The 26,480-nt window shown below is 43.6% G+C and overlaps 1 protein-coding gene across 1 annotated transcript in view; it reads right to left on the bottom strand.

The window, feature by feature from the left end:
• LOC147990827 (uncharacterized) overlaps positions 1–26,001 on the bottom strand; it is a 31,373-nt gene extending 5,372 nt beyond the window's left edge. Inside the window, exon 1 of the mRNA XM_087538415.1 lies at positions 25,090–26,001. Coding sequence (XP_087394541.1) covers positions 25,090–26,001 — 912 coding nt within the window. The remainder of the gene's footprint in view (positions 1–25,089) is intronic.
• Between the last annotated feature and the right edge of the window lie 479 nt (positions 26,002–26,480).

Genomic DNA, 26,480 nt, shown 5'->3' with positions numbered 1-26,480 from the left:
ATATCTTTGCAAGTCTCTTTGAATTATCAGTTTGGTTTGGCCTACTAGATTGATCTTTCTTGCAATGGGAGAAGTGCTTAGCTTTGGGTTCAATGTTGCGGTGCTCGATCCCAGTGACAGAAAGGGAACCGACATGTATTGTATTGTTGCCTTCGAGGATAAAAAGATGCGGTTTATATCATATTGCTTGAGTTTATGTAACATCCCAAATTTTCAATTCTGAATGTTATACATAGGTCATTCATGCATATCATATTTTATTGCATTTCCGTGTTGTGATCCTCGAAATTCTAAGCAACTGAAGGACCCACGGAGAGAGTTGGGGATTTCACCGTCTTCATATTTGAATTTCTATCAAATATTGAGGCAAGGATCATTTGGTTTTAATAATTTTTCTCTCCGAAAATATTTCATATTAAAAATATATGACAGGAGATAATATGAATTCTCCAAAATAAATGAAATATTGGAGGAAAAATACTAAAATCAAATAATAGATTTTATTTGGATTTTATTGCGATTTATTTGAATTATGAAAAATATGCGTTTTTCAAAATATCATTAGAGTCCCAAATAAATGTTCATTTTGTCTGCAATATTATTAGAGGACGATGAAAATTTATTTCAGAATTTTTGGAGTCCGTTTAGTATTTCTTTCGTTTGTTTTCTGCGTCAGGACTTATTTTTTAAAAAAGAGTCAAACCGACCTACGGGCCGTAACCGGCCCGGACTCCCCAGGCCGGCCCCCTTTATAAGGCGCCCGAGCCGCCCCCGCAGCCCACCCCAAGCCACCAGCCCACCCTAGCGCCACCGCCGCCCTAGCGCGCCGCCGCCAGCCGCAGCCGCAGCCGCCACCTCGCCGCGCAAGCCGCCGGAGATGCCCGCCGTTCGCCAGAATTAGCCGCCGCCACCATTTTTTTCGTCGGTTTATTTCGGTAAACCTTAGATCTAGATTCCGTTTTTTAGTTTCCGGTTTAATTTATTAGATCAGTTTTCCGTCAGTTTATATATTTAACGGACATTCGTCCATACGTTCATTTTAACGAACGTCGTTCATCCGTTAGATGCAGACAGCGAACGTTCGTTCGTTAGCCTGTTCGTCAGTTTTTCTTTTTCCAAGGTTTTCGTGATTATTTTCGATTGCGATTTCTGCCCTAATCTTTGATCTAGTATATCTTTTCACGCGTTTATCCAAATTAGGTGAAACAAGCGCCTAGTTCTTCATCTCAAAACCCTCTTTCTTTTTAACCAACTTGAACAAGATTTTGGTACTGTAAAATTTGACTTTAGTCCAGATTAGTAATTCTTGTTTCTTTTGCGGTTTGAGTTTCGTTGCTCCGTTTGATTTGATTCTTTTTGCAAACCGGAGTTCTTTAGTTGAACTTTCTGGTTAGACCTTCTTATTTGAGTTTTACCCATGCATCTTTGCTTGATTGCTTATGTATGGTATTTTTTGTTTGCGATAGAACACCCGGAGTGCGAAGCGTGCTACTACGAGTCACTAGGTTTTGTGGATCATCAGCAAGGCAAGTAACACATTGATCATACTCTTTCATACCTAGTTTTTATGCATTAGTTACAATCCTCAAACACTGCATGATTAGGATGTGATTAACATGTGGGTATTGGGAAGTAGTTGATGAGGTAGAACCTATTACCTGTTTCTTTATCAAACCCTTGGGAGTTACTTCTACGTTATGCTTATATCGCTATGCTATGCTCGTAGACGTGGTTTGGGTTTGAGAGTGTCCATGATAGATGTGAGTTTGTTAATTAATGGTTCAACTTAAGGTGGCAACTTTAATACACATCTGGGTGGATTGTTGTTTTAGGGCACCTGGGGTTATACCAGTGTTGTCCTAGGAGATCCCGGGGTTATACCGTGTGATCCTCCTATGGTCCGCCACCCAGGCTCAAAGGGATCATAAGATTATTCATGATAGAAACTTCCGTGTGCAGCCACAAGCTATTATGGGCTCTAGCATAGTGGAGTAAGTTGCATGACCTCTTCCAGTGGTATGCTAGCAGATGTAGGGGATGTAGGTTGGTACTGTCTACCCGGGGTTAGAGTTAATGCTTCTGAAAAACTGTGTCTCGGTCATCCGTTTCTCAAACACCATGTAGTGCGAGAAATCCAACGGAGGAGATCGAGTCTTGTGGGGAAAAGTGCGCAAACCTTTGCAGAGTGTACAAACTAATCATGGTTAGCCGTGTCCCCGGTTATGGACAACTTGAGTATCTGGTTCTTGGATTATCATATGGATCTCATCACTCTAAATTAATTTGTTGGGTTGATAATTACTTTTAATTGGGATTGAGATGGGGTTACCATTCTTGATGTTTCAACTACCCTGATAGTTAAATAAAATATATTCCTTTGTTGTAGGGAAAAATTGGCTTTTCGCAAAAACATTATAACCATAAAGCCTTCACCATCCAAATATGCATGTAGTGATAGCATTTATCTGTTCATTGCTCTATTGTGTTATATTGCCAGCATATTCCATGTGCTGACCCGTTTTCGGGCTGCAACATATCATGTTGCAAACTTTTGAGACGAGGAGTAAGATGCCATAGGTCGTTTGTCATGCACTCCGCTATGCCGTTGGAGTTGATGGACTCACTTTTTCTTCCAAGCCTTCCGCTGTTATTGTTTTTTTAGATGGCCTTAAGCCATATTTATTGTAATAAGTTATCTTTTGAGACATTCGATGTAATAAGTATGTGATTGCTACTCTGTTATAAGTCCTTCGAGTACTGTGTCTGTCAGCATTACCAATCCAGGGATGACACTGAACACAGAGACTTGACCATCTGAGGTCGGGTCGCTACAAGATGGTATCAGAGCACACGCTGAATGTAGGACACGACCACTAAGATGAGCCATAGGTCACTCTTCTCTACTCATTCTGACTCCTCTCCCTTTTCTACTCTTTAGGATGGAGAACTCAAGGAATAAGTTTACCCAGCCGGATGAAGACACCCCGTTTGGATGACATTTGAAGGAAGTCACTAGTTAACTGGACATTGGGATACCAAGCTTCGCCGGGACCTACACCGCCACTTTACCAGAAGAGGAGCGTTGGTTGATTCAAGTTCAAATCCCAGGAAGGACGTTCACACCAGTCACTAAACCCATAGAGTTTTCCTTTGACGCACTAACCTGGAGTCTAGGCAAAGCATGGTAGCCCACATCACCATAGGACGCATTGGCGAAGTTTACCACAAGGAGCTTAAGGACACTATCTACCAGATATGTGGGCGCCGAGATGAGCAATGGGAGATGTCAGCACCAGGAAGGACAGGTCCATTGCAGCATTCATCCAGGAGTTAAACCATCATATTCATCGCCAGGAGAACCAGATGTGTGCAAGCATGATAGATTTGAAGAAGGCGATGACCAGGATCACAGAGCTAGAAGAGGAGCTTAAGTCTACACGCGATGGATATGAGGAGGAAATGATGATACTTGTGGAGAGGAATGACGACATGACAAGGAAGCTAGGAGTTTTCATGGGAGACCCCGCGCCAGGAGGAGAAGACGACGAACCCAAGGAGATTCGTTCTAAAGACGAAGTTGGAGCAGATATCATGGAGTCTTCCACCGATCAAAATTTCTAGTAGACCACCATATGATTAGTAGTATTTCCCCATGTATATAGAATAGTCCCAGCACTGTAACGATAGTTACATCGATTGTATGCCCTTGCTTGGTTGATTGAGTGATATGATATGATTGTGTTGTCTCATGTGCATATGGGTAGTGCTTTCTCCTTAGATCTCATTCTATTCTAATCTCTCCCCTCTAAAACCCATCAGATGCCTCCGAGACATGACCTTGGTTTTGTTTTCCCACCAGAGCTCACCCAGTTGATCCAACAGCAGGATACACTGATGCAGTTACTAGTTCAGAATCAGGGCAACAACAAAAACAACAATAACAACAACCCACCACCACCACCTCCAGTTGACAACTTAGCCCATTTTCCGAGGCTACAGCTACCGGTGTTTTCCAGTAGCACCGAGCCCATAGTTGCGGATGATTGGCTACATAGGATTGGAAGGGAGTTACCACTGCCGGTTGCACAGATGCTGAGAAGGTGCGTTTTGCCGCACACCAATTGGATGGACCAACAGCCGCATGGTGGGAGAATTACACAGCCACTTTTCCCATAGCCAACGTTACTTGGGAGCAGTTTCAGCAAGCTTTCTGCACAACCCATGTCTCAACTAGAGCTATGAGCATGAAGAAGCGTGAGTTTCGCAACTTGCACTAGGGAAATCGTACTGTGGCTCAGTACATAGATGAGTTTAGTAAGCTATCTCATTATGCCCCTGATGATGTGGCCACAGATGCTGTGAAGCAAGAGAAGTTTATGGAAGGGCTTAATGATGAGATGAGCATGTAGTTGATGGTGGAAACATTTAACAACTACCAGGAGCTGGTAGACAAGGCTCTTATGATTGAAGGGAAGCAGCAGCAGATTGAGAACCACAAGAGGAAGTATGGACAAGGAAAGTACAATTCTGGAGCTCAGCAGAAGCCTCGTTTCACCCCGAACTCGGGAGGATTGACCCATAACCATGGAGGCCACACTCACAATGGAGGTAGTTCGCATAACCATAGCGGCCCCAAGAATGGAAATGGGAATGGAGCAGGCAGTAACCAGAACCGCTCTAACCCAGCCACACCCACCAAGAAGGATCAAAGTCACGTTACCTGTTTCAAGTGTGGGAAGACTGGGCACTATGCCAATGATTGTCTCGAGTTGAAGAACGGAAATGGCAATGGAAGCACTGGGAAGAAGCCCAACCCTTTCAACAGGGGACAAGTGAACCACGTGAACGTGGAGGAGGTTGAAGAGCAGCCAGATGCGGTTATTGGTAAGTTTTTGGTTAAGTCATTTACTGCTCTCATTCTTTTTGATACTGGTGCATCACATTCATACATTTCAAGGGGATTTGTGGACAAGTTTAAGTTACCCACCTTAGCCCTTAGGACACCCTTGCTAGTGAGCTCATCGGGTGCAGAGTATATGTCCAGCCGATGGTGCGATCGGATACCCTTAACCATTGGTAGCCATGTTTTCCCCTCAGACCTAATAATTTTGGAGTCACAAGGATTGGATGTGATACTAGGAATGGATTGGTTATCGAAGTATGGAGGAAACATTCACTGTGCTAGCAGATCAATTCTACTCACCACCCCGGAGGGTAAAAGGATCAAGTATGTATCTAGGCATGCGCCTAGGAGGACTCAAGTAAATTCTCTCTCACGAGTTGTTTAGGAGGAAGTGCCGGTAGTGAAGGATTACCCCGATGTATTTCTAGGGGAGTTACCATGCATGCTGCCAGATCGAGATATTGAATTTTTGATAGAGCTAATGCCAGGCACCGGACCAATATCGAAGAGACCGTACTGGATGCCCGCAAATGATCTGGAAGAGATCAAGAAGCAGATTAAGGAGTTGTTGGAGAAATGTTACATCTGACGAAGTTCATCACCATGGGGAGCACCAGTGCTCTCGGTTGAGAAGAAGGATGGATCATTGAGAATGGTTGTTGATTATCACGCGTTGAATGAAGTGACGATCTAGAACAAGTACCCACTGCCGATGATTAATGATTTGTTTGACCAGCTACAAGGAGCTAAAGTGTTTTCGAAGATCGATTTGTGATCAGGATATCACCAGCTGAAGATTCAATAAAAGGATATACCAAAAATAGCATTCACCACAAGGTACGGGTTATATGAGTATATGGTTATGTCATTTGGACTGACTAATGCCCCTGCATACTTCATGAGTATGATGAACAAGGTGTTCATGGAATTCTTGGATAAGTTTGTCATGGTGTTTATTGATGATATCTTAGTATACTCGAAGAATGAAGAGGAACACAAGGAGCATTTGCGTTTAGTTCTCGAGAAGCTCAGGGAACATCAGTTATACGCCAAATTCAGCAAATGTGAATTTTGGTTGAAGGAAGTTGATTTCTTGGACATGTTATATCAGGAGAAGGTATAGCAGTGGACCCTACCAAGGTTTAGTCAGTCACCGAGTGGTTGGCACCCACCTCAGTTGGAGAGATCTGCAGTTTTCTTGGACTGGCGGGATACTATCGGAGATTTATTGAGAATTTCTCCAAGATTGCGAAGCCTATGACGGCATTGTTGAAGAAGGATACCAAGTTCCATTGGACAGAGGAATGTGAAGCAATTTTCCAGGAGTTGAAGAAATGTTTGACTACAGCCCCAGTGTTGATTCTGCCAGATGTACGCAAGGATTTCCAAGTGTATTGCGACGCCTCACGCTTAGGACTTGGAGGAGTACTTATGCAAGACGGAAGAGTTGTTTAATATGCTTCACGGCAACTTCGACCACATGAGTTAAATTACGCTACGCCTGATTTGGAGTTAGCAGCCGTAGTGCATGCGCTCAAGACCTAGAGACATTTTCTTATTGGAAACCGTTGTGATGTGTACACGGATCACAAGAGTTTGAAGTTCATTTTTACCCAGAAGGAGCTGAACCTCGGGCAAAGGAAATGGTTGGAAGCTCATAAAGGATTATGATACGAAGTTGCACTATCACCCAGGCAAGGGTAATGTCGTAGCAGACGCTTTGAGTCGGAAGGGTTATGCCAATACCGTAGTAACATGAGGACTGCCAAGGAAGTTAGCAGAAGGTCTCAGGGAGCTACATTTGGAGATAGTCCCTAGAGGTTTAGTTGCAACATTGGAGGTTCAGTCAACATTGTTGGAAAATATCATAGAAGCTCAGAAAGATGACAAGGAAATTGTTGAAATAAAGGAGACGATGGGTGAAGGAAAAGCCAAAAGTTTTCGTGAGGACGAGCACGACACCTTGTGGTTTGAGGACCGTGTTTATGTGCCCAACAATGCAGAGATCAGGAAGTTGATACTTCAGGAAGCCCATGACTCACCATACTCGATACACCCTAGAAACACCAAGATATATTTGGATTTGAAGGAGTGTTTCTGGTGGAACGGAATGAAGAAGGATATTGCCGAGTATGTAGTCGTATGTGATGTATGTCAGAGAGTGAAGGAAGAACATCAGAAGCTAGGAGGACTACTGCAGCCTATGCCGATACCCGAATGGAAGTGGGACAAACTTGGCATGGATTTTATCACCGGATTACCTAGGACCCGATCGGGATATGATTCTATCTGGGTAGTTGTGGATCATCTGACTAAAGTGGCTCACTTTTGTTGGGGAACGTAGTAATTTCAAAATAAAATCATACGCACACTCAAGATCATGGTGATGCATATCAACAAGAGGGGAGAGTGTGTCCATGTACCCTCGTAGACCGAAAGTGGAAGCGTTAGCACAACGCGGTTGATGTAGTCGTACGTCTTCATGATCCGACCAATCCAAGTACCGAACGTACGACACCTCCGAGTTCAGCACACGTTCAGCACGATGATGTCCCGCGAACTCTGATCCAGCAGAGCTTCATGGGAGAGTTCCGTTAGCACGACGGCGTGATGACGGTGATGATGTTTCTACCGACACAGGGCTTCGCCTAAGTACCGCTACGATATAACCGAGATGGAATATGGTGGAGGGGGGCACCGCAAACGGCTAGAATAGATCAATAAATCAACTTGTGTGTTCTAGGGTGCCCCCTGCCCCTGTATATAAAGGAGCAAGGGGGGAGGCGGCCGGCCAGGAGGAGGGCGCGCCAGGGGGGAGTCCTACTCCCACCGGGAGTAGGACTCCTCCTTTTCCTTGTTGGAGTAGGAAAGGGAAGGAAGGGAGAGAGGAGGAGAAGGAAAAAAGGGGGCGCCGCCCCCCTCCTTGTCCAATTCGGACTAGAGAAGGAGGGGGCGTGCGGCTGCCCTGGCCACCCCTCCTCTTCTCCCACTAAGGCCCATGAGGCCCAATTAACTCCCCGGGGGGTTCCGGTAACCCCCCGGTACTCCAGTTTTTATCTAAAACCACTCGGAACACTTCCGGTATCCGGATATAGTCGTCCAATATATCGATCTTTACGTCTCGACCATTTCGAGACTCCTCGTCATCTCCGTGATCATATCTGGGACTCCGAACTACCTTCCATACATCAAAACACAAAAACTCATAATACGATCGTCACCAAACTTTAAGCGTGCGGAACCTACGGGTTCGAGAACTATGTAGACATGACCGAGACATGTCTCCGGCCAATAACCAATAGTGGAACCTATATGCTAATATTGGTTCCTACATATTCTACGAAGATCTTTATCGGTCAGACCGCATAACAACATACGTTGTTCCCTTTGTCATCGGTATGTTACTTGCCCGAGATTCGATCGTCGGTATCTCAATACCTAGTTCAATCTCATTACCGGCAAGTCTCTTTACTCATTCTGTAATACATCATCCCGCAACTAACTCATTAGTTAAAATGCTTGCAAGGCTTGAGTGATGTGTATTACCAAGTGGGCCCAGAGATACCTCTCCGACAATTGGAGTGACAAATCCTAATCTCGAAATACGCCAGCCCAACAAGTACCTTTGGAGACACCTGTAGAGCACCTTTATAAACACCTAGTTCAATCTCGTTATTGACACGTCTCCGGTTAATAACCAACAGCGGAACCTGGATGTTCATATTGGCTCCCACATATTCTATGAAGATCTTTATCGGTCAAACCGCATAACAGCATATGTTGTTCCCTTTGTCATCCGTATGTTACTTTCCCGAGATTCGATCGTCGGTATCTCAATACCTAGTTCAATCTCGTTACCGGAAAGCCTCTTTACTCGTTCTGTAATGCATCATCCCGCAACTAACTCATTAGTCACATTGCTTGCAAGGCTTATAGTGATGTGCATTACCGAGAGGGCCCAAACATACCTCTCCGACAATCGGAGTGACAAATCCTAATCTCGAAATACACCAACTCAACAAGTACCTTTGTAGACACCTATAGAGCACCTTTATAATCACCTTGTTACGTTGTGACGTTTGGTAGCACACAAAGTGTTCCTCTGGTAAACGGCAGTTGCATAATCTCATAGTCATAGGAACATGTATAAGTCATGAAGAAAGCAATAGCAACATACTAAACGATCAAGTGCTAAGCTAACGGAATGGGTCAAGTCAATCACATCATTCTCCTAATGATGTGATCCCGGTAATCAAATGACAACTCATGTCTATGGCTAGGAAACATAACCATCTTTGATCAACGACCTAGTCAAGTAGAGGCATACTAGTGACACTTGGTTTGTCTATGTATTCACACATGTATTATGTTTCCGATTAATACAATTCTAGCATGAATAATAAACATTTATCATGATATAACAAAATAAATAATAACTTTATTATTACCTCTAGGGCATAGTTCCTTCAGTCTCCCACTTGCACTAGAGTCAATAATCTAGATTACACAATAATGATTCTAACACCCATGGAGCCTTGGTGCTGATCATGTTTTGCTCGTGGAAGAGGCTTAGTCAATGGGTCTGCAACATTCAGATCCATATGTATCTTGCAACTCTCTATGTCTCCTACCTGGACTTGATCCCGGATGGAGTTGAAGTGTCTCTTGATGTGCTTGGTGCTCTTGTGAAATCTGGATTCCTTTGCCAAGGCAATTGCACCAATATTGTCACAAAAGATTTTCATTGGACCCGATGCACTAGGTATGACACCTAGATCGGATATGAACTCCTTCATCCAGACTCCTTCATTTGCTGCTTCCGAAGTAGCAATGTACTCCGCATCACATGTAGATCCCGCCACGACGCTCTGTTTAGAACTGCTCCAACTGACAGCTCCACCGTTTAATATAAACACGTATCCGGTTTGTGATTTAGAATCGTCCGGATCAGTGTCAAAGCTTGCATCAACGTAACCATTTACGATGAGCTCTTTGTCACCTCCATAAATGAGAAACATATCCTTAGTCCTTTTCAGGTACTTCAGGATGTTCTTGACCGCTGTCTAGTGATCCACTCCTGGATTACTTTGGTACCTCCCTGCTAAACTAATAGCAAGGCACACATCAGGTCTGGTACACAGCATTGCATACATGATAGAGCCTATGGCTGAAGCATAGGGAACATCTTTCATTTTCTCTCTCTCTTCTGTAGTGGTCGGGCATTGAGTCTTACTCAACTTCACAACTTGTAATACAGGCAAGAACCCTTTCTTTGCCTGATCCATTTTGAACTTCTTCAAAACTTTGTCAAGGTATGTGCTTTGTGAAAGTCCAATTAAGCATCTTGATCTATCTCTATAGATCTTGATGCTCAATATGTAAGCAGCTTCACCGAGGTCCTTCATTGAAAAACTCTTATTCAAGTATCCTTTTATGCTATCCAGAAATTATATATCATTTCCAATCAACAATATGTCATCCACATATAATATTAGAAATGTTACAGAGCTCCCACTTACTTTGTTGTAAATACAGGCTTCTCCAAAAGTCTGTATAAAACCATATGCTTTGATCACACTATCAAAGCGTTTATTCCAACTCCGAGAAGCTTGCACCAGTCCATAAATGGATCGCTGGAGCTTGCACGCTTTGTTAGTACCTTTTGGATCGATAAAACCTTCAGGTTGCATCATATACAACTCTTCTTCCAGAAATCCATTCAGGAATGCAGTCTTTACATCCATTTGCCAAATTTCATAATCATAAAATGTGACGCCTCGAGACCGATGTGCCAGGTGTCTTCCAGTTATTCTTTGTCGTTGTCATGTCATTCGCTTGCGTGTTGCATCTTGCCATGTCATCGTGTGCATTGCATCATCATGTTTTCAAAACTTGCATCCATCCCAGTCTCCTCGTTCCGTCTGTTGTCCGTTCTAAGCCCAACCACACTTGCAAGTGCCCGCGGCATGTCCGAAATAGTATTTTATAAGTGGCCGGAAAATGTTCTCGGAATGGGTTGAAAGTTGGCGTGTGGTCTTATTATAGTGTTGATAGACCGCCTATCAAGTTTCATCGCATTCGGAGTTTGTCTGATAGCCCAACCATTAAACTATAGCGGCATTATAGCCGGGCACACGTCGGACGTTTTCGGTCTCCGAAAACAGTCGCCGGGCCTCCCTCTCTTCTCTTCTCTCAGCTCGAGACCGTCTACACAGCCCACTACCTACCGTCAGGCCCAACTTAGGCTCTCTCGTCAGTCCGCGGACCTCCTCGCGCGCGTGTCCGAAAAGCTGTCCCGGACCCGACCCGGACTGTCGCCACCGTTGTGTCCGGATCATCCCCAAACATCTACAAAACGTCCCCGTTTTGTTAATTGGACTTCCTAGTCTATTGTTCTCGACCACTCGATTTTAATTGGAGGGACGGATTAGCCCCTAAACTCTCCCTCTTTCCTTATATATAGTCCCTAGTCTAAATCTGGACAAAACCCTATTTTCTAGGGATTCTCCCTGTCCAATCCCCGCCGCCAGCATCTCCCACCTCGGGATCCATCTCCACCCAATCCAACCATCGTCTCTATTTCAGTGCCCGCCCAACCACTGCAAAGCCGAAGCCTCCACCTTCCCTGGTCCACCCATCGATCCAGACCCGTCGGGCTCCTCTGCTCGCAGCTCCTCGCGCCCGCACGCCGCAGAGCATCAGCAACAGTCCCGATCGCTTCTTCCTCACCACGTTCCCCTCACGCCCGCCGACTCGCCGGAGTCGCCGCCGGCGATCACCTTTAGCCAGGTCGCGCTACCGCTCGACCCCTCTCTCTCCATTCCCTTTCCCTTCCTCCCCTCACTAGCTCTTTCCCTCCCTCTGCTTGTCACAGGGAACCGCCACCGCCATGGATCTCACCATCGAACGGAGCCGCTGGAGCTGAGCCGCCGTCGTCCTCCTCGACCCCACCGTCCAGATCCGCTCGGTGCCGCCCCGTTTTGCCGTTCCTCGATGTCCCTGCACCTTCCAGCGCCGCCGCTGCCTCAATTCCATCACGCCGTCCTCGGCTTCCACTTCAACAAGCAGCAGGAGCGCCGCTCATCGTCGTTGACTGCAGCCGCGCGTGGACTCCCGCGCCATGGGCCGCCTTCGGTTGCCAATGTCCAGCCCGCTCCAGATCCGGCCGGCCTCCGCCAAGTCGCCGCTACCTTCAGCCCTCGTCGTTGTCGGAGTTTGCGCCGCCGCTCCTCTGCTTCTGCTTCTGCTTCCTGTCGAGAAGAGGGCGTGCCTCCTCTGCATCGAACGGGACCGCTCCAACGCCCGTTGCCTCCTCCAGCAAGGCCCAACCACTCCTCTGCTGGATCGCGCCAGCCCATCGCTCCCCTCCTAGCACCTCCCCACAGTTCTGGGCAAGGCCCATGGTGAGAGCAGATCCAGCCCGACATGTTTTTTTCCTTAGAATGTTTTGAAGGAAATATTCCCTAGAGGCAATAATAAAGTTATTATTTATTTCCTTATATCATGATAAATGTTTATTATTCATGCTAGAATTTTATTAACCGGAAACATAATACATGTGTGAATACATAGACAAACAGAGTGTCACTAGTATGCCTCTACTTGACTAGCTCGTTGATCAAAGATGGTTATGTTTCCTAACCATAGACATGAGTTGTCATTTGATTAACGGGGTCACATCATTAGGAGAATGATGTGATTGATTTGACCCATTCTGTTAGCTTAGCACTTGATCGTTTAGGTTGTTACTATTGCTTTCTTCATGACTTATACATGTTCCTATGACTATGAGATTATGCAACTCCCGTTTACCAGAGGAACACTTTGTGTGCCACCAAACGTCACAATGTAACTGGGTGATTATAAAGGTGCTCTACAGGTGTCTCCAAAGGTACTAGTTGGGTTGGCGTATTTCAAGATTAGGATTTGTCACTCCGATTGTCGGAGAGGTATCTCTGGGCCCACTCGGTAATGCACATCACTATAAGCCTTGCAAGCATTGCAACTAATAAGTTAGTTGCGGGATGATGTATTACGGAACGAGTAAAGAGACTTGCCGGTAACGAGATTGAACTAGGTATTGAGATACCGACGATCGAATCTCGGGCAAGTAACATACCGATGACAAAGGGAACAACGTATGTTGTTATGCGGTCTAACCGATAAAGATCTTCGTAGAGTATGTAGGAGCCAATATGGGCATCCAGGTCCCGCTATTGGTTATTGACTAGAGAGGTGTCTCGGTCATGTCTACATAGTTCTCGAACCCGTAGGGTCCGCACGCTTAACGTTTGTTGACGATACAGTACTATGAGTTATGTATGTTGGTGACCGAAAGTTGTTCGGAGTTTTGGATGAGATCACAGATATGATGAGGAACTCCGGAATGGTCCAGAAGTAAAGATTGATATGTGGATAGTAGTGTTTAATCTCCGGAAGGGTTCCGGAATTGACCAGAAGGGGTTCCGGATGTTTCCCGAAATGTTTGGGCACGAGAACACTTTATCTGGGCCAAAGGGGAAAGCCCACGAGGCTTTTGGAAAGTGCAAAAGGAAGTTTTGCGGAGACCAGAGGCTAGACGCCAGGAACCCTAGCGTCTAGGGGGTAGACGCCGGGAACCCTGGCGTCTAGTCCTGGAGTCCGAGAAGGACTCTTGCCTTTCGGGTGAAACCAACTTTGAGGAGTCTTTTACTCCAAGTTTCGACCCCAGGGCTCAACATATAAATAGAGGGGTAGGGCTAGCACCAAAGACACATCAAGAAACACCAAGCCGTGTGCCGGCAACCCCGTCCCCTCTAGTTTATCCTCCGTCATAGTTTTCGTAGTGCTTAGGCGAAGCCCTGGGGAGATTGTTCTTCACCAACATCGTCACCACGCCGTCGTGCTACCGGAACTCATCTACTACTTCGCCCCTCTTGCTGGATCGAGAAGGCGAGGACCTCACTGAGCCAAACGTGTGCAGAACTCGGAGGTGCCGTGCTTTCGGTACTTGGATCGGTCGGATCGTGAAGACGTACGACTACATCAACCGCGTTGATATAATGCTTCCGCGAACGGTCTACGAGGGTACGTAGACAACACTCTCCCCTCTCGTTGCTATGCATCACCATGATCTTGCGTGTGCGTAGGAAATTTTTTGAAATTACTACGTTCCCCAACAGTGGCATCCGAGCCTAGGTTTTATGCGTTGATGCTGTGCACGAGTAGAACACAAGTGAGTTGTGGGTGATATAAGTCATACTTCTTACCAGCATGTCATACTTTGGTTCGGCAGTATTGTTGGATGAAGCGGCCCGGACCGACATTACGCGTACGCTTACGCGAGACTGGTTCTACTGACGTGCTTTGCACACAGGTGGCTGGCGGGTGTCAGTTTCTCCAACTTTAGTTGAACCAAGTGTGGCTACGCCCGGTCCTTGCGAAGGTTAAAACAGCACCAACTTGACAAACTATCGTTGTGGTTTTGATGCGTAGGTAAGTACGGTTCTTGCTTAAGCCCGTAGTAGCCACGTAAAACTTGCAACAACAAAGTAGAGGACGTCTAACTTCTTTTTGCAGGGCATGTTGTGATGTGATATGGTCAAGACATGATGCTAAATTTTATTGTATGAGATGATCATGTTTTGTAACCAAGTTATCAGCAACTGGCAGGAGCCATATGGTTGTCACTTTATTGTATGCAATGCAATTGCGGTATAATGCTTTACTTTATCACTAAGAGGTAGCGATAGTCGTGGAAGCATAAGATTGGCAAGACAACAATGATGCTAGATGGAGATCAATGTGTCGCGCCGGTGACGATGGTGATCATGACGGTGCTTCGGAGATGGAGATCACAAGCACAAGATGATGATGGCCATATCATATCACTTATATTGATTGCATGTGATGTTTATCTTTTATGCATCTTATCTTGCTTTGTTTGACGGTAGCATTATAAGATGATCTCTCACTAAATTTCAAGATAAAAGTGTCCTCCCTGAGTATGCACTGTTGCCAAAGTTCATCGTGCCCAGACACTACGTGATGATCGGGTGTGATAAGCTCTACGTCCATCTACAACGGGTGCAAGCCAGTTTTTGCACACGCAGAATACTCAGGTTAAACTTGACGAGCCTAGCATATGCAGATATGGCCTCGGAACACTAAGACCGAAAGGTCGAACGTGAATCATATAGTAGATATGATCAACATATTGATGTTCACCATTGAAAGCTACTCCATTTCACGTGATGATCGGTTATGGTTTAGTTGATTTGGATCACGTGATCACTTAGAAGATTAGAGGGATTTCTTTCTAAGTGGGAGTTCTTAAGTAATATGATTAATTGAACTTTAATTTATCATGAACTTAGTCCTGGTAGTATTAGCATATCTATGTTGTAGATCAATAGCTCGCGTTTAGCTCCCCTGTTTTATTTTTGCTATGTTCCTAGAGAAAACTAAGTTGAAAGATGTTAGTAGCAATGATGCGGATTGGATCCGTGATCTGAGGTTTATCCTCATTTCTGCACAGAAGAAATATGTCTTTGATGCACCGCTAGGTGACAAACCTATTGCAGGAGCAGATGCAGATGTTATGAACATTTGGCTAGCTCAATATGATGACTACTTGATAGTTTAGTGCACCATACTTAAATGGCTTAGAATCGGGACTTCAAAGATGTTTTGAACGTCATGGACCATATGAGATGTTCCAGGAGTTGAAGTTAATATTTCAAGCAAATACCCGAGTTGAGAGATATGAAGTCTCCAACAAGTTCTATAGCTAAAAGATGGAGGAGAATAGCTCAAGCAGTGAGCATGTGCTCAGATTGTCTGGGTACTACAATCACTTGAATCAAGTGGGAGTTAATCTTCCAGATAAAATAGTGATTAACAGAATTCTCTAGTCACCATCACCAAGTTAGTAGAACTTCGTGATGAACTATGATATGCAAGGGATAACAGAAATGATTCCCAAGCTCTTCGTAATGCTGAAATCGACGAAGGTAGAAATCAAGAAAAATATCAAGTGTTGATGGTAGACAAGACCACTAGTTTCAATAAAAGGGCAAAGGGAAGAAGGGGAACTTCAAGAAGAACGGCAAGCAAGTTGTTGATCAAGTGAAGAAGCCCAAGTCTGGTCCTAAGCCTGAGACTAAGTGCTTCTACTGCAAAGGGACTGGTCACTGTAAGCGGAACTGCCCCAAGTATTTGGCGGATAAGAAGGATGGCAAAGTGAACAAAGGTATATTTGATATACAGATTATTGATGTGTATTTTACTAGTGTTCGTAGCAACCCCTCGGTATTTGATACTGGTTCAGTTGCTAAGAGTAGTAACTCGAAATGGGAGTTGCAGAATGAACATAGACTAGTTAAGGGTGAAGTGACGATGTGTGTTGGAAGTGGTTCCAAGATTGATCTGATCATCATCGCACACTCCCTATACTTTTGGGATTAGTGTTGAACCTAAATAAGTGTTATTTGGTGTTTGCGTTGAGCATGAATATGATTTGATCATGTTTATTGCAAATACGGTTATTCATTTAAGTAAGAGAATAAATTGTTGTTCTGTTTACATGAATAAAACCTTATATGGTTACACACCCAATGAAAATGGTTCGTTGGATCTCGATCGTAGTGATACACATATTCTTAATATTGAAACCAAAAGATGCAAAGTTAATAATGATGATGCAATTTATTTGTGGCACTGCCGTTTAGGTCATATTGGTGTAAAGAGCATGAAGAAAATCCATGCTGATGGGCTTTTGGAATCACTTGATTATGAATCAGTTGATGCTTGCGAACCATGCCTCATGGGCAAGATGACTAAGACTCCGTTCTCCAGAACATTGGAGCGAGCAACTGACTTATTGGAAATAATACATACTGATGTATGCGGTCTGATGAGTGTTAAGGCTCACGGCAAGTATCATTATTTTTTGACCTTCACAGATGATTTGAGCGGAGATGGGTATATCTACTTAATGAAACACAAGTCTGAAACATTTGAAAAGTTCAAAGAATTTCAGAGTGAAGTGGAGAATCATCGTAACAAGAAACTAAAAGTTTCTACGATATGATCGTAGAGGTAAAATATTTGAGTTACGAGTTTGGCCTTCAATTAAAACAATATGGAATAGTTTCACAAACTCATGCCACCTGGAACACCACAGCGTAATGATGTGTCCGAACGTCATAACCGTACTTTATTTGATATAGTGCAATCTATGATGTCTCTTACCGATTTACCACTATTGTTTTGGGGTTATGCATTAGAGACAGCTGCATTCACATTAAAAAGGGCACCATCTAAATCCGTTGAGACGACACCGTATGAACTGTGGTTTAGCAAGAAATCTAAGCTGTCATTTCTTAAAATTTGGGGTTGCAATGCTTATGTGAAAAAGTTTCATCTTGATAAGCTCAAACCCAAGTCGGAGAAGTACATCTTCATAGGATACCGAAAAGAAAATGTTGGGTACACCTTCTATCACAGATCCGAAGGCAAGATATTCGTTGCTGAGAATGGATCCTTTCTAGAGAAGGAGTTTCTCTCAAAAGAAGTGAGTGGGAGGAAAGTAGAACTTGATGAGGTAACTGTACCTGCTCCCTTATTGGAAAGTAGTTCATCACAGAAATATGTTCCTGTGACTACTACGCCAATTAGTGAGGAAGCTAATGATGATGATCATGTAACTTCAGATCAAGTTACTACCGAACCTCGTAGGTAAACCAGAGTGAGATCCGCACCAGAGTGGTATGATAATCCTGTTCTGGAGGTCATGTTACTTGACCATGACGAGCCCACGAACTATTAGGAAGCGACGATGAGCCCAAATTCCGCGAAATGGCTTGAGGCCTTGAAATCTGAGATGAGATCCATGTATGAGAACAAAGTATGGACTTTGATTGACTTGCCCAATGATCGGCGAGCCATTGAGATTAAATGGATCTTCAAGAGGAAGACGGACGCTGATAGTAGTGTTACTATCTACAAAGCTAGAATTGTCGCAAAAAGGTTTTCGACAAGTTCAAGGTGTTGACTACGATTAGAATTTCTCACTCGTATCTATGCTTAAGTCTGTCCGAATCATCTTAGCAATTGCCGCATTTTATGAAATATGGCAAATGGATAAACAAAACTGCATTCCTTAATGGATTTATTAAAGAAGAATTGTATATGAGGCAACTAGAAGGTTTTGTCAATCCTAAAGGTACTAACAAAATATGCAAGCTCCAGCAATCCATCTATGGACTGGTGCAAGCATATCGGAGTTGTAATATACGCTTTGATAAGTTAATCAAAGCATATAGTTTTATACAGACTTGTGGTGAAGCTTGTATTTACAAGAAAGTGAGTGGGAGCACTACATCATTTCTGATAAGTATATGTGGAAGACATATTGTTGATCAGAGATAATGTAGAATTATTCTGCAAAGCATAAAGGAATGTTTGAAAGGAGTTTTTCAAACAAAGACCTCGGTGAAGCTGCTTACATATTGAGCATCAAGATATATAGAGATAGATCAAGACGCTTGATAAGTTTTTCAATGAGTACATACCTTGACAAGATTTTGAAGTAGTTCAAAATGGAACAGTCAAAGAACGAGTTCTTGCCTGTGTTACAAGGTGTGAAGTTGAGTAAGACTCAAAACCCGACCACGGCAGAAGATAGAGAGCGAATGAAAGTCATTCCCTATACCTTGGCCATAGGTTCTATAAAATATGCCATGCTGTGTACCAGATCTATTATATACCCTACACTGTTTATGGCAAGGGAGTACAATAGTGATCTAGCAGTAGATCACTGGACAATGGTCAAATTATCCTTAGTGGAATAAGGATATGTTTCTCGATTATGGAGGTGACAAAAGGTTCGTCGTAAAGGGTTACGTCGATGCAGGTTTTAACACTGATCCAGATGACTCTAAGTCTCAATCTGGATACATATTGTAAGTGGGAGTAATTATCTAGAGTAGCTCCATGCAGAGCATTGTTGACATAGAAATTTGAAAAATATTTACGGATCTGAATGTGGTAGACCCGTTGACTAAACTTCTCTCACAAGCAAAACATGATCACACCTCAGTACTCTTTGGGTGTTAATCACATAGCGATGTGAACTAGATTATTGACTGTAGTAAACCCTTTGGGTGTTGGTCACATGTCGATGTGAACTATGGGTGTTAATCACATGGTGATGTGAACTATTGATGTTAAATCACATGGCGATGTGAACTAGATTATTGACTCTAGTGCAAGTGGGAGACTGAAGGAAATATGCCCTAGAGGCAATAATAAAGTTATTATTTATTTCCTTATATCATGATAAATGTTTATTATTCATGCTAGAATTGTATTAACCGGAAACATAATACATGTGTGAATACATAGACAAACAGAGTGTCACTAGTATGCCTCTACTTGACTAGCTCGTTGATCAAAGATGGTTATGTTTCCTAACCATAGACATGAGTTATCATTTGATTAACGGGGTCACATCATTAGGAGAATGATGTGATTGACTTGACCCATTCCGTTAGCTTAGCACTTGATCGTTTAGTTTGTTCCTATTGCTTTCTTCATGACTTATACATGTTCCTATGACTATGAGATTATGCAACTCCCGTTTACTGGAGGTACACTTTGTGTGCCACCAAACATCACAACGTAACTGGGTGATTATAAAGGTACTCTACAGGTGTCTCCAAAGGTACTTGTTGGGTTGGCGTATTTCGAGATTAGGATTTGTCACTCCGATTGTCGGAGAGGTATCTCTGGGCCCACTCGATAATGCACATCACTATAAGCCTTGCAAGATTGCAACTAATAAGTTAGTTGTGGGATGATGTATTACGGAACGAGTAAAGAGACTTGCCGGTAACGAGATTGAACTAGGTATTGAGATACCGATGATCAAATCTCGGGCAAGTAACATACCGATGACAAAGGGAACAATGTATGTTGTTATGCGGTCTGACCGATAAAGATCTTCCTAGAGTATGTAGGAGCCAATATGGGCATCCAGTCCCGCTATTGGTTATTGACTAGAGAGGTGTCTCGGTCATGTCTACATAGTTCTCGAATCCGTAGGGTCCGCACGCTTAACGTTCGTTGACGATATAGTACTATGAGTTATGTATGTTGGTGACCGAATGTTGTTCGGAGTTTTGGATGAGATCACAAATATGACGAGGAAATCCGGAATGGTCCGGAAGTAAAGATTGATATGTGGATAGTAGTGTTTAATCTTCGGAAGGGTTCCGGAATTCACCGGAAGGGGTTTCGGATGTTTCCCGAAATGTTTGGGCACGAGAACACTTTATCAGGGCCAAAGGGGAATCCCACAAGGCTTTTAGAAAGTGCAAAAGGAAGTTTTACGGAGACCAGAGGCTAGACGCCAGGAACCCTGGCGTCTAGGGGGTAGACACCGGGAACCCTGGCGTCTAGTCCTGGAGTCCGAGAAGGACTCTTGCCTTTCGGGTGAAACCGACTTTGAGGAGGCTTTTACTCCAAGTTTCGACCCTAGGGCTCAACATATAAATAGAGGGGTAGGGATAGCACCAAAGACACATCAAGAAACACCAAGCCGTGTGCCGGCAACCCCGTCCCCTCTAGTTTATCCTCCGTCATAGTTTTCGTAGTGCTTAGGCGAAGCCCTGCGGAGATTGTTCTTCACCAACACCGTCACCACGCCGTCGTGCTACCGGAACTCATCTACTACTTCGCCCCTCTTGCTGGATCGAGAAGGCGAGGACGTCACCGAGCCGAACGTGTGCAGAACTCGGAGGTGCCGTGCTTTCGGTACTTGGATCGGTCGGATCGTGAAGACGTACGACTACATCAACCGCGTTGATATAACGCTTCCGCGAACGGTGTACGAGGGTACGTAGACAACACTCTCCCCTCTCGTTGCTATGCATCACCATGATCTTGCGTGTGCGTAGGAAATTTTTTGAAATTACTACGTTCCCCAACATGTTTTTCCTTTTTTTCAGAGAACGTTGTTTTGCAGAAAACCCCCCAAGCAACATGCATTTAATAACTCACAAACCGTGCGTCATTTGTAAAAACTTTATATATGAAAAATTCTTAGAATTATGTGTAGATTAATAATATGCCATTTTCATCTATGTTTAAAATGCTTAAGATGTTGTTTGTTTAAATTTTGCCCTTGCCATGCTAAAATGCTTTATTTCATAACTAAATAACCGTAACTCGGAATTTAATAAACTTTATATGTAAATGGGGTAGAAAAATGCCTAGATTATCATGGTGGCACCTCTTTGTATGTTTAACAACTCTAAAATTGTGTTTAGGGCATAACAATCTCAAACCTTAAAATATGCACATGAGGAGTTTCCGGACTTGTTGTTTTGTCGTTCCGGACTCATTTAAACTTGTCTAGATAGATAGTTTCTTTTTGCTTCACCCCTTGCCATGTTAATCAACATTTAATATTGTTGGGTACCTAAACGATATCAAACTAAATAACTTGAATGTGGTGTTCCGTCAATATGCAACTCATTGCATATTGAGCTCCACTTAATTTGTAGGATTGTTTGTAAACTTTGCCATGCCATGCCTCATTAAACCGGACATGCATCATACTTGTTTGCGCATCGTGCCATGCTTATGTGATGTTTGTTCACTATGTTGTTTGCTTTCTTTCCGGTGTACTTCTTCTCGGTAATCCGGTAACGTTGCGTTTGTGAGGATACGTTGGGTACGTCCGTTTGTCTTCTTCATGGACTCGTTCTTCTTCCTTGCGGGATCTCAAGCAAGATGACCATACCCTCGAAATCACTTCTATCTTTGCTTGCTAGTTGCTCGCTCTTTTTGCTATGCCTATGCTGTGATACCTACCACTTGCTTATCATGCCTCCCATATTGTTAAGCCAAGCCTCTAACCCACCTTGTCCTAGCAAACCATTGTTTGGCTATGTTACCGCTTTGCTCAGCCCCTCTTATAGCGTTGCTAGTTGCAGGTGAAGATTGGAGTTTGTTCCTTGTTGGAACATGGATATTTTGTTGGGATATCACAATATCTCTTATTTAATTAATGCATCTATATACTTGGTAAAGGGTGGAAGGCTCAGCCTTATGCCTGGTGTTTTGTTCCACTCTTACCACCCTAGTTTCCGTCATATCGGTGTTATGTTCCCGGATTTTGCGTTCCTTACACGGTTGGGTTTTAATGGGAACCCCTTGACAGTTCGCTTTGAATAAAACTCCTCTAGTAAGGCCCAACCTTGGTTTTACCATTCGCCACCTAGCCTTTTTCCCTTGGGAGTCGCACATCCCGAGGGTCATCTTTATTTTAACCACCCCGGGCCAATGCTTGTCTAAGTGTTGGTCCAAACTAGAGGCCCTTGCAGCGCCACCTCGGGGAAACTCGAGGGCTGGTTTTAGTTGTACGGATTGCTTTTCCGGTGTTGCCCTGAGAACGAGATATGTGCAGATCCTATCGGGATGTCAGCGCATCGGGTGGTCTTGCTGGACTTGTTTTACCATTGTCGAGGATGTCTTGTAACCAGGATGCCGAGTCTGATCGGATTGTCTTGGGAGAAGGAATATCCTTCGTTGACCGTGAGAGCTTGTGATGGACTAAGTTGGGACACCCCTGCAGGGATTTGAACTTTCGAAAGCCGTGCCCGCGGTTATGGGCAGATGGGAATTTGTTAATATCCGGTTGTAGAGAACTTGAAACTTATATTAATTAAAATGCATCAACCGCGTGTGTAACCGTGATGGTCTCTTTCCTGCGGAGTCCGGGAAGTGAACATGGTGTTGGAGTTATGCTTGACGTAGGTTGCTCTAGGATCACTTCTTGATCATAGATTATCGACCGTGGTTTTGCCTTCTCTTCTCGCTCTCTTTTGCGTATGTTAGCCACCATATATGCTAGTGCTTGATGCAGCTCCACCTCATACCTTTTACCCTTCCTATAAGCTTAAATAGTCTTGATCGCGAGGGTGTGAGATTGCTGAGTCCCCGTGACTCATAGTTACTTCCAAAACCAGTTTGCAGGTGCCGATGAAACCATGCAGGTGATGCGGCCAAGCTCAAGAAGGAGCTCGATGAAGTTCATGTTCGTTTTGTTCTTCCGTTTCCAGTTGATCAGTACTGGAGCCCAGTTGGGACGATCGGGGATCTTTGTAGCATTTGGGGTAGTCTTCCTTTATTTTGGTTCCGTAGTCGGACCTTGTTTGTAAATGGATGATGTAATGCTTTATTCATGTATTGTGTGAAGTGGCAATTGTAAGCCAACTATGTATCTATTTCCCTTATGTATTACATGGGTTGTTGTGAAGATTACCTCACTTGCGACATTGCTTTCAATGTGGTTATGCTTCTAAGTCGTGCTTCGACACGTGGGAGATATAGCCGCATCGAGGGTGTAACATAAAATGTGGCAATAGCTAACATGATTCGGACGGACTTAAGCATCGCTACAGGTGAGAAGGTCTCATCGTAGTTAACTCCTTGAACTTGTCGAAAACCTTTCGCAACAAGTTGAGCTTTGTAGACAGTAACATTACCATCAGCGTCTGTCTTCTTCTTGAAGATCCATTTATTCTCGATGGCTTGCCGATCATCGGGCAAGTCAACCAAAGTCCACACTTGGTTCTCATACATGGATCCCATCTCAGATTTCATGGCCTCAAGCCATTTTGCGGAATCTGGGCTCATAGTCGCTTCCTCATAGTTCGTAGGTTCATCATGGTCCAGCAACATGACCTCCAGAATAGGATTACCGTACCACCCTAGTGCGGATCTTACTCTGCTTGACCTACGAGGTTCGGTAGTAACTTGATCTGAAGTTTCATGATCATCATCATTAGCTTCCTCACTAATTGGTGTAGGTGTCACAGGAACCGGTTTCTGTGACGAACTACTTTCCAATAAGGGAGCAGGTACAGTTACCTCATCAAGTTCTACTTTCCTCCCACTCACTTCTTTCGAGAGAAACTCCTTCTCTAGAAAGGATCTATTCTTAGCAACGAATGTCTTGCCTTTGGATCTGTGATAGAAGGTGTACCCAATAGTTTCCTTTGGGTATCCTATGAAGACACATTTCTCCGATTTGGGTTCGAGCTTATCTGGTTGAAGCTTTTTCACATAAGCATCACAGCCCCAAACTTTAAGAAATGTCAACTTTGGTTTCTTGCCAAACCATAGTTGATAAGGTGTCGTCTCAACGGATTTTGATGGTGCCCTATTTAACGTGAATGCAGCTGTCTCTAAAGCATAACTCCAAAACAATAGTGATAAATCAGTAAGAGACATCATAGATCGCACCATATCTAGTAAAGTACAATTATGACGTTCGGACACACCATTACGCTGTGGTGTTCCAGGTGGCGTGAGTTGCGAAACTATTCCGCATTGTTTCAAATGTAGACCAAACTCATAACTCAAATATTCTCCTCCACGATTAGATCGTAGAAACTCCACTTCACTTTGAAATTCTTTGAACTTTTCAAATGTTTCAGACTTATGTTTCATTAAGTAGATATACCCATATCTGCGCAAATCATCTGTGAAGGTGAGAAAATAAAAATACCCACCACGAGCCTCAATATTCATTGGACCACATACATCAGTATGTATGATCTCCAACAAATCTGTTGCTCGCTCCATTGTTCCGCGGAACAGCGTCTTAGTCATCTTGCCCATAAGGCATGGTTCGCAAGTACCAAGTGATTCATAATCAAGTAATTCCAAAAGTCCATCAGTATGGAGTTTCTTCATGCGCTTTACACCAATATGACCCAAACGGCAGTGCCACAAATAAGTTGCACTATCATTATCAACTCTGCATCTTTTGGCTTCAACATTATGAATATGTGTATCACTACTATCGAGATTCAACAAAAATAGACCACTATTCAAGGGTGCATGACCATAAAAGATATTACTCATATAAATAGAACAACCATTATTCTAAGATTTAAATGAATAACCGTCTCGCATCAAACAAGATCCAGATATAATGTTCATGCTTAACGCTGGCACCAAATAACAATTATTTAGGTCTAAAACTAATCCCAAAGGTAGATGTAGAGGTAGCATGCCAACGGCGATCATATCGACTTTGGAACCATTTCCCACGCGCATCGTCACCTCGTCCTTAGCCAATCTTCGCTTAATCCGTAGTCCCTCTTTCGAGTTGCAAATATTAGCAACAGAACCAGTATCAAATCCCAGGTGCTACTGCGAGCTCTGGTAAGGTACACATCAATAACATGTATATCACATATACCTTTGTTCACCTTGCCATCCTTCTTATCCGCCAAATACTTGGGGCAGTTCTGCTTCCAGTGACCAGTCTGTTTGCAGTAGAAGCACTCAGTCTTGGGCTTAGGTCCAGACTTGGATTTCTTCTCCTGAGCAACAACTTGTTTGCTGTTCTTCTTGAAGTTCCCCTTCTTCTTCCCTTTACCCTTTTTCTTGAAACTGGTGGTCTTGTTGACCATCAACACTTTATGCTCCTTTTGGATTTCTACCTCCGCTACCTTTAGAATTGCGAAGAGCTCGGGAATTGTCTTATTCATCCCTTGCATATTATAGTTCATCACGAAGCTCTTGTAACTTGGTGGCAGTGATTGAAGAACTCTGTCAATGACACTATCAACAGGAAGATTAACTCCCAGTTGAGTCAAGTGATTATGATACCCAGACATTTTGAGTATATGTTCACTGACAGAACTATTCTCCTCCATCTTGTAGCTATAGAACTTATTGGAGACTTCATATCTCTCAATCTGGGCATTTGCTTGAAATATTAACTTCAACTCCTGGAACATCTTATATGCTCCATGACATTCAAAACGTCGTTGAAGTCCCGGTTCTAAGCCGTAAAGCATGGCATACTGAACTATCAAGTAGTCATCAACTTTACTCTGCCAGACGTTCTTAACGTCATCAGCAGCATCTGCAGCAGGCCTAGCTCCTAGTGGTGCTTCCAGGATGTAATTCTTCTGTGCGGCAATGAGGATAATCCTTAAGTTACGGACCCAGTCCGTGTAATTTCTACCATCATCTTTCAACTTTGCTTTCTCAAGGAACGCATTAAAATACAACGGAACAACAGCACTGGCCATCTATCTACAATCAACATAGACAAGAAAAATACTATCAGGTACTAAGTTCATGATAAATTTAAGTTCAATTAATCATATTACTTAAGAACTCCCACTTAGATAGACATCCCTCTAATCATCTAAGTGATCACGTGATCCAAATCAACTAAACCATGTCCGATCATCACGTGAGATGGAGTAGTTTTCAATGGTGAACATCACTATGTTGATCATATCTACTATATGATTCACGCTCGACCTTTTGGTCTCAGTGTTCCGAGGCCATATCTGCATATGCTAGGCTCGTCGAGTTTAACCTGAGTATTCACTAGAAAAAAATACACTTCCGTGATGATACGTGTTTGTCACAGTAGGTCGCTTTTTTTGTCATGCATGTACATCCATGACAAATTTATGACAGAATCAAGATAGTCATACCTGTGCTGTCGTAGAAGTGTTCCATGATATTACCAAAATTATCATCACGGAAGTGTCCACTT

The sequence above is a fragment of the Triticum urartu genome, chromosome 1A (assembly GCF_056163025.1).
Source record: "Triticum urartu cultivar PI428250 chromosome 1A, HENAU_Tu73, whole genome shotgun sequence".
NCBI classification, from domain to species: domain Eukaryota; kingdom Viridiplantae; phylum Streptophyta; class Magnoliopsida; order Poales; family Poaceae; genus Triticum; species Triticum urartu.
The sequence above is the reverse complement of the archived record's forward strand: the minus strand, read 5'-3'. Positions and strand labels throughout refer to the sequence as shown.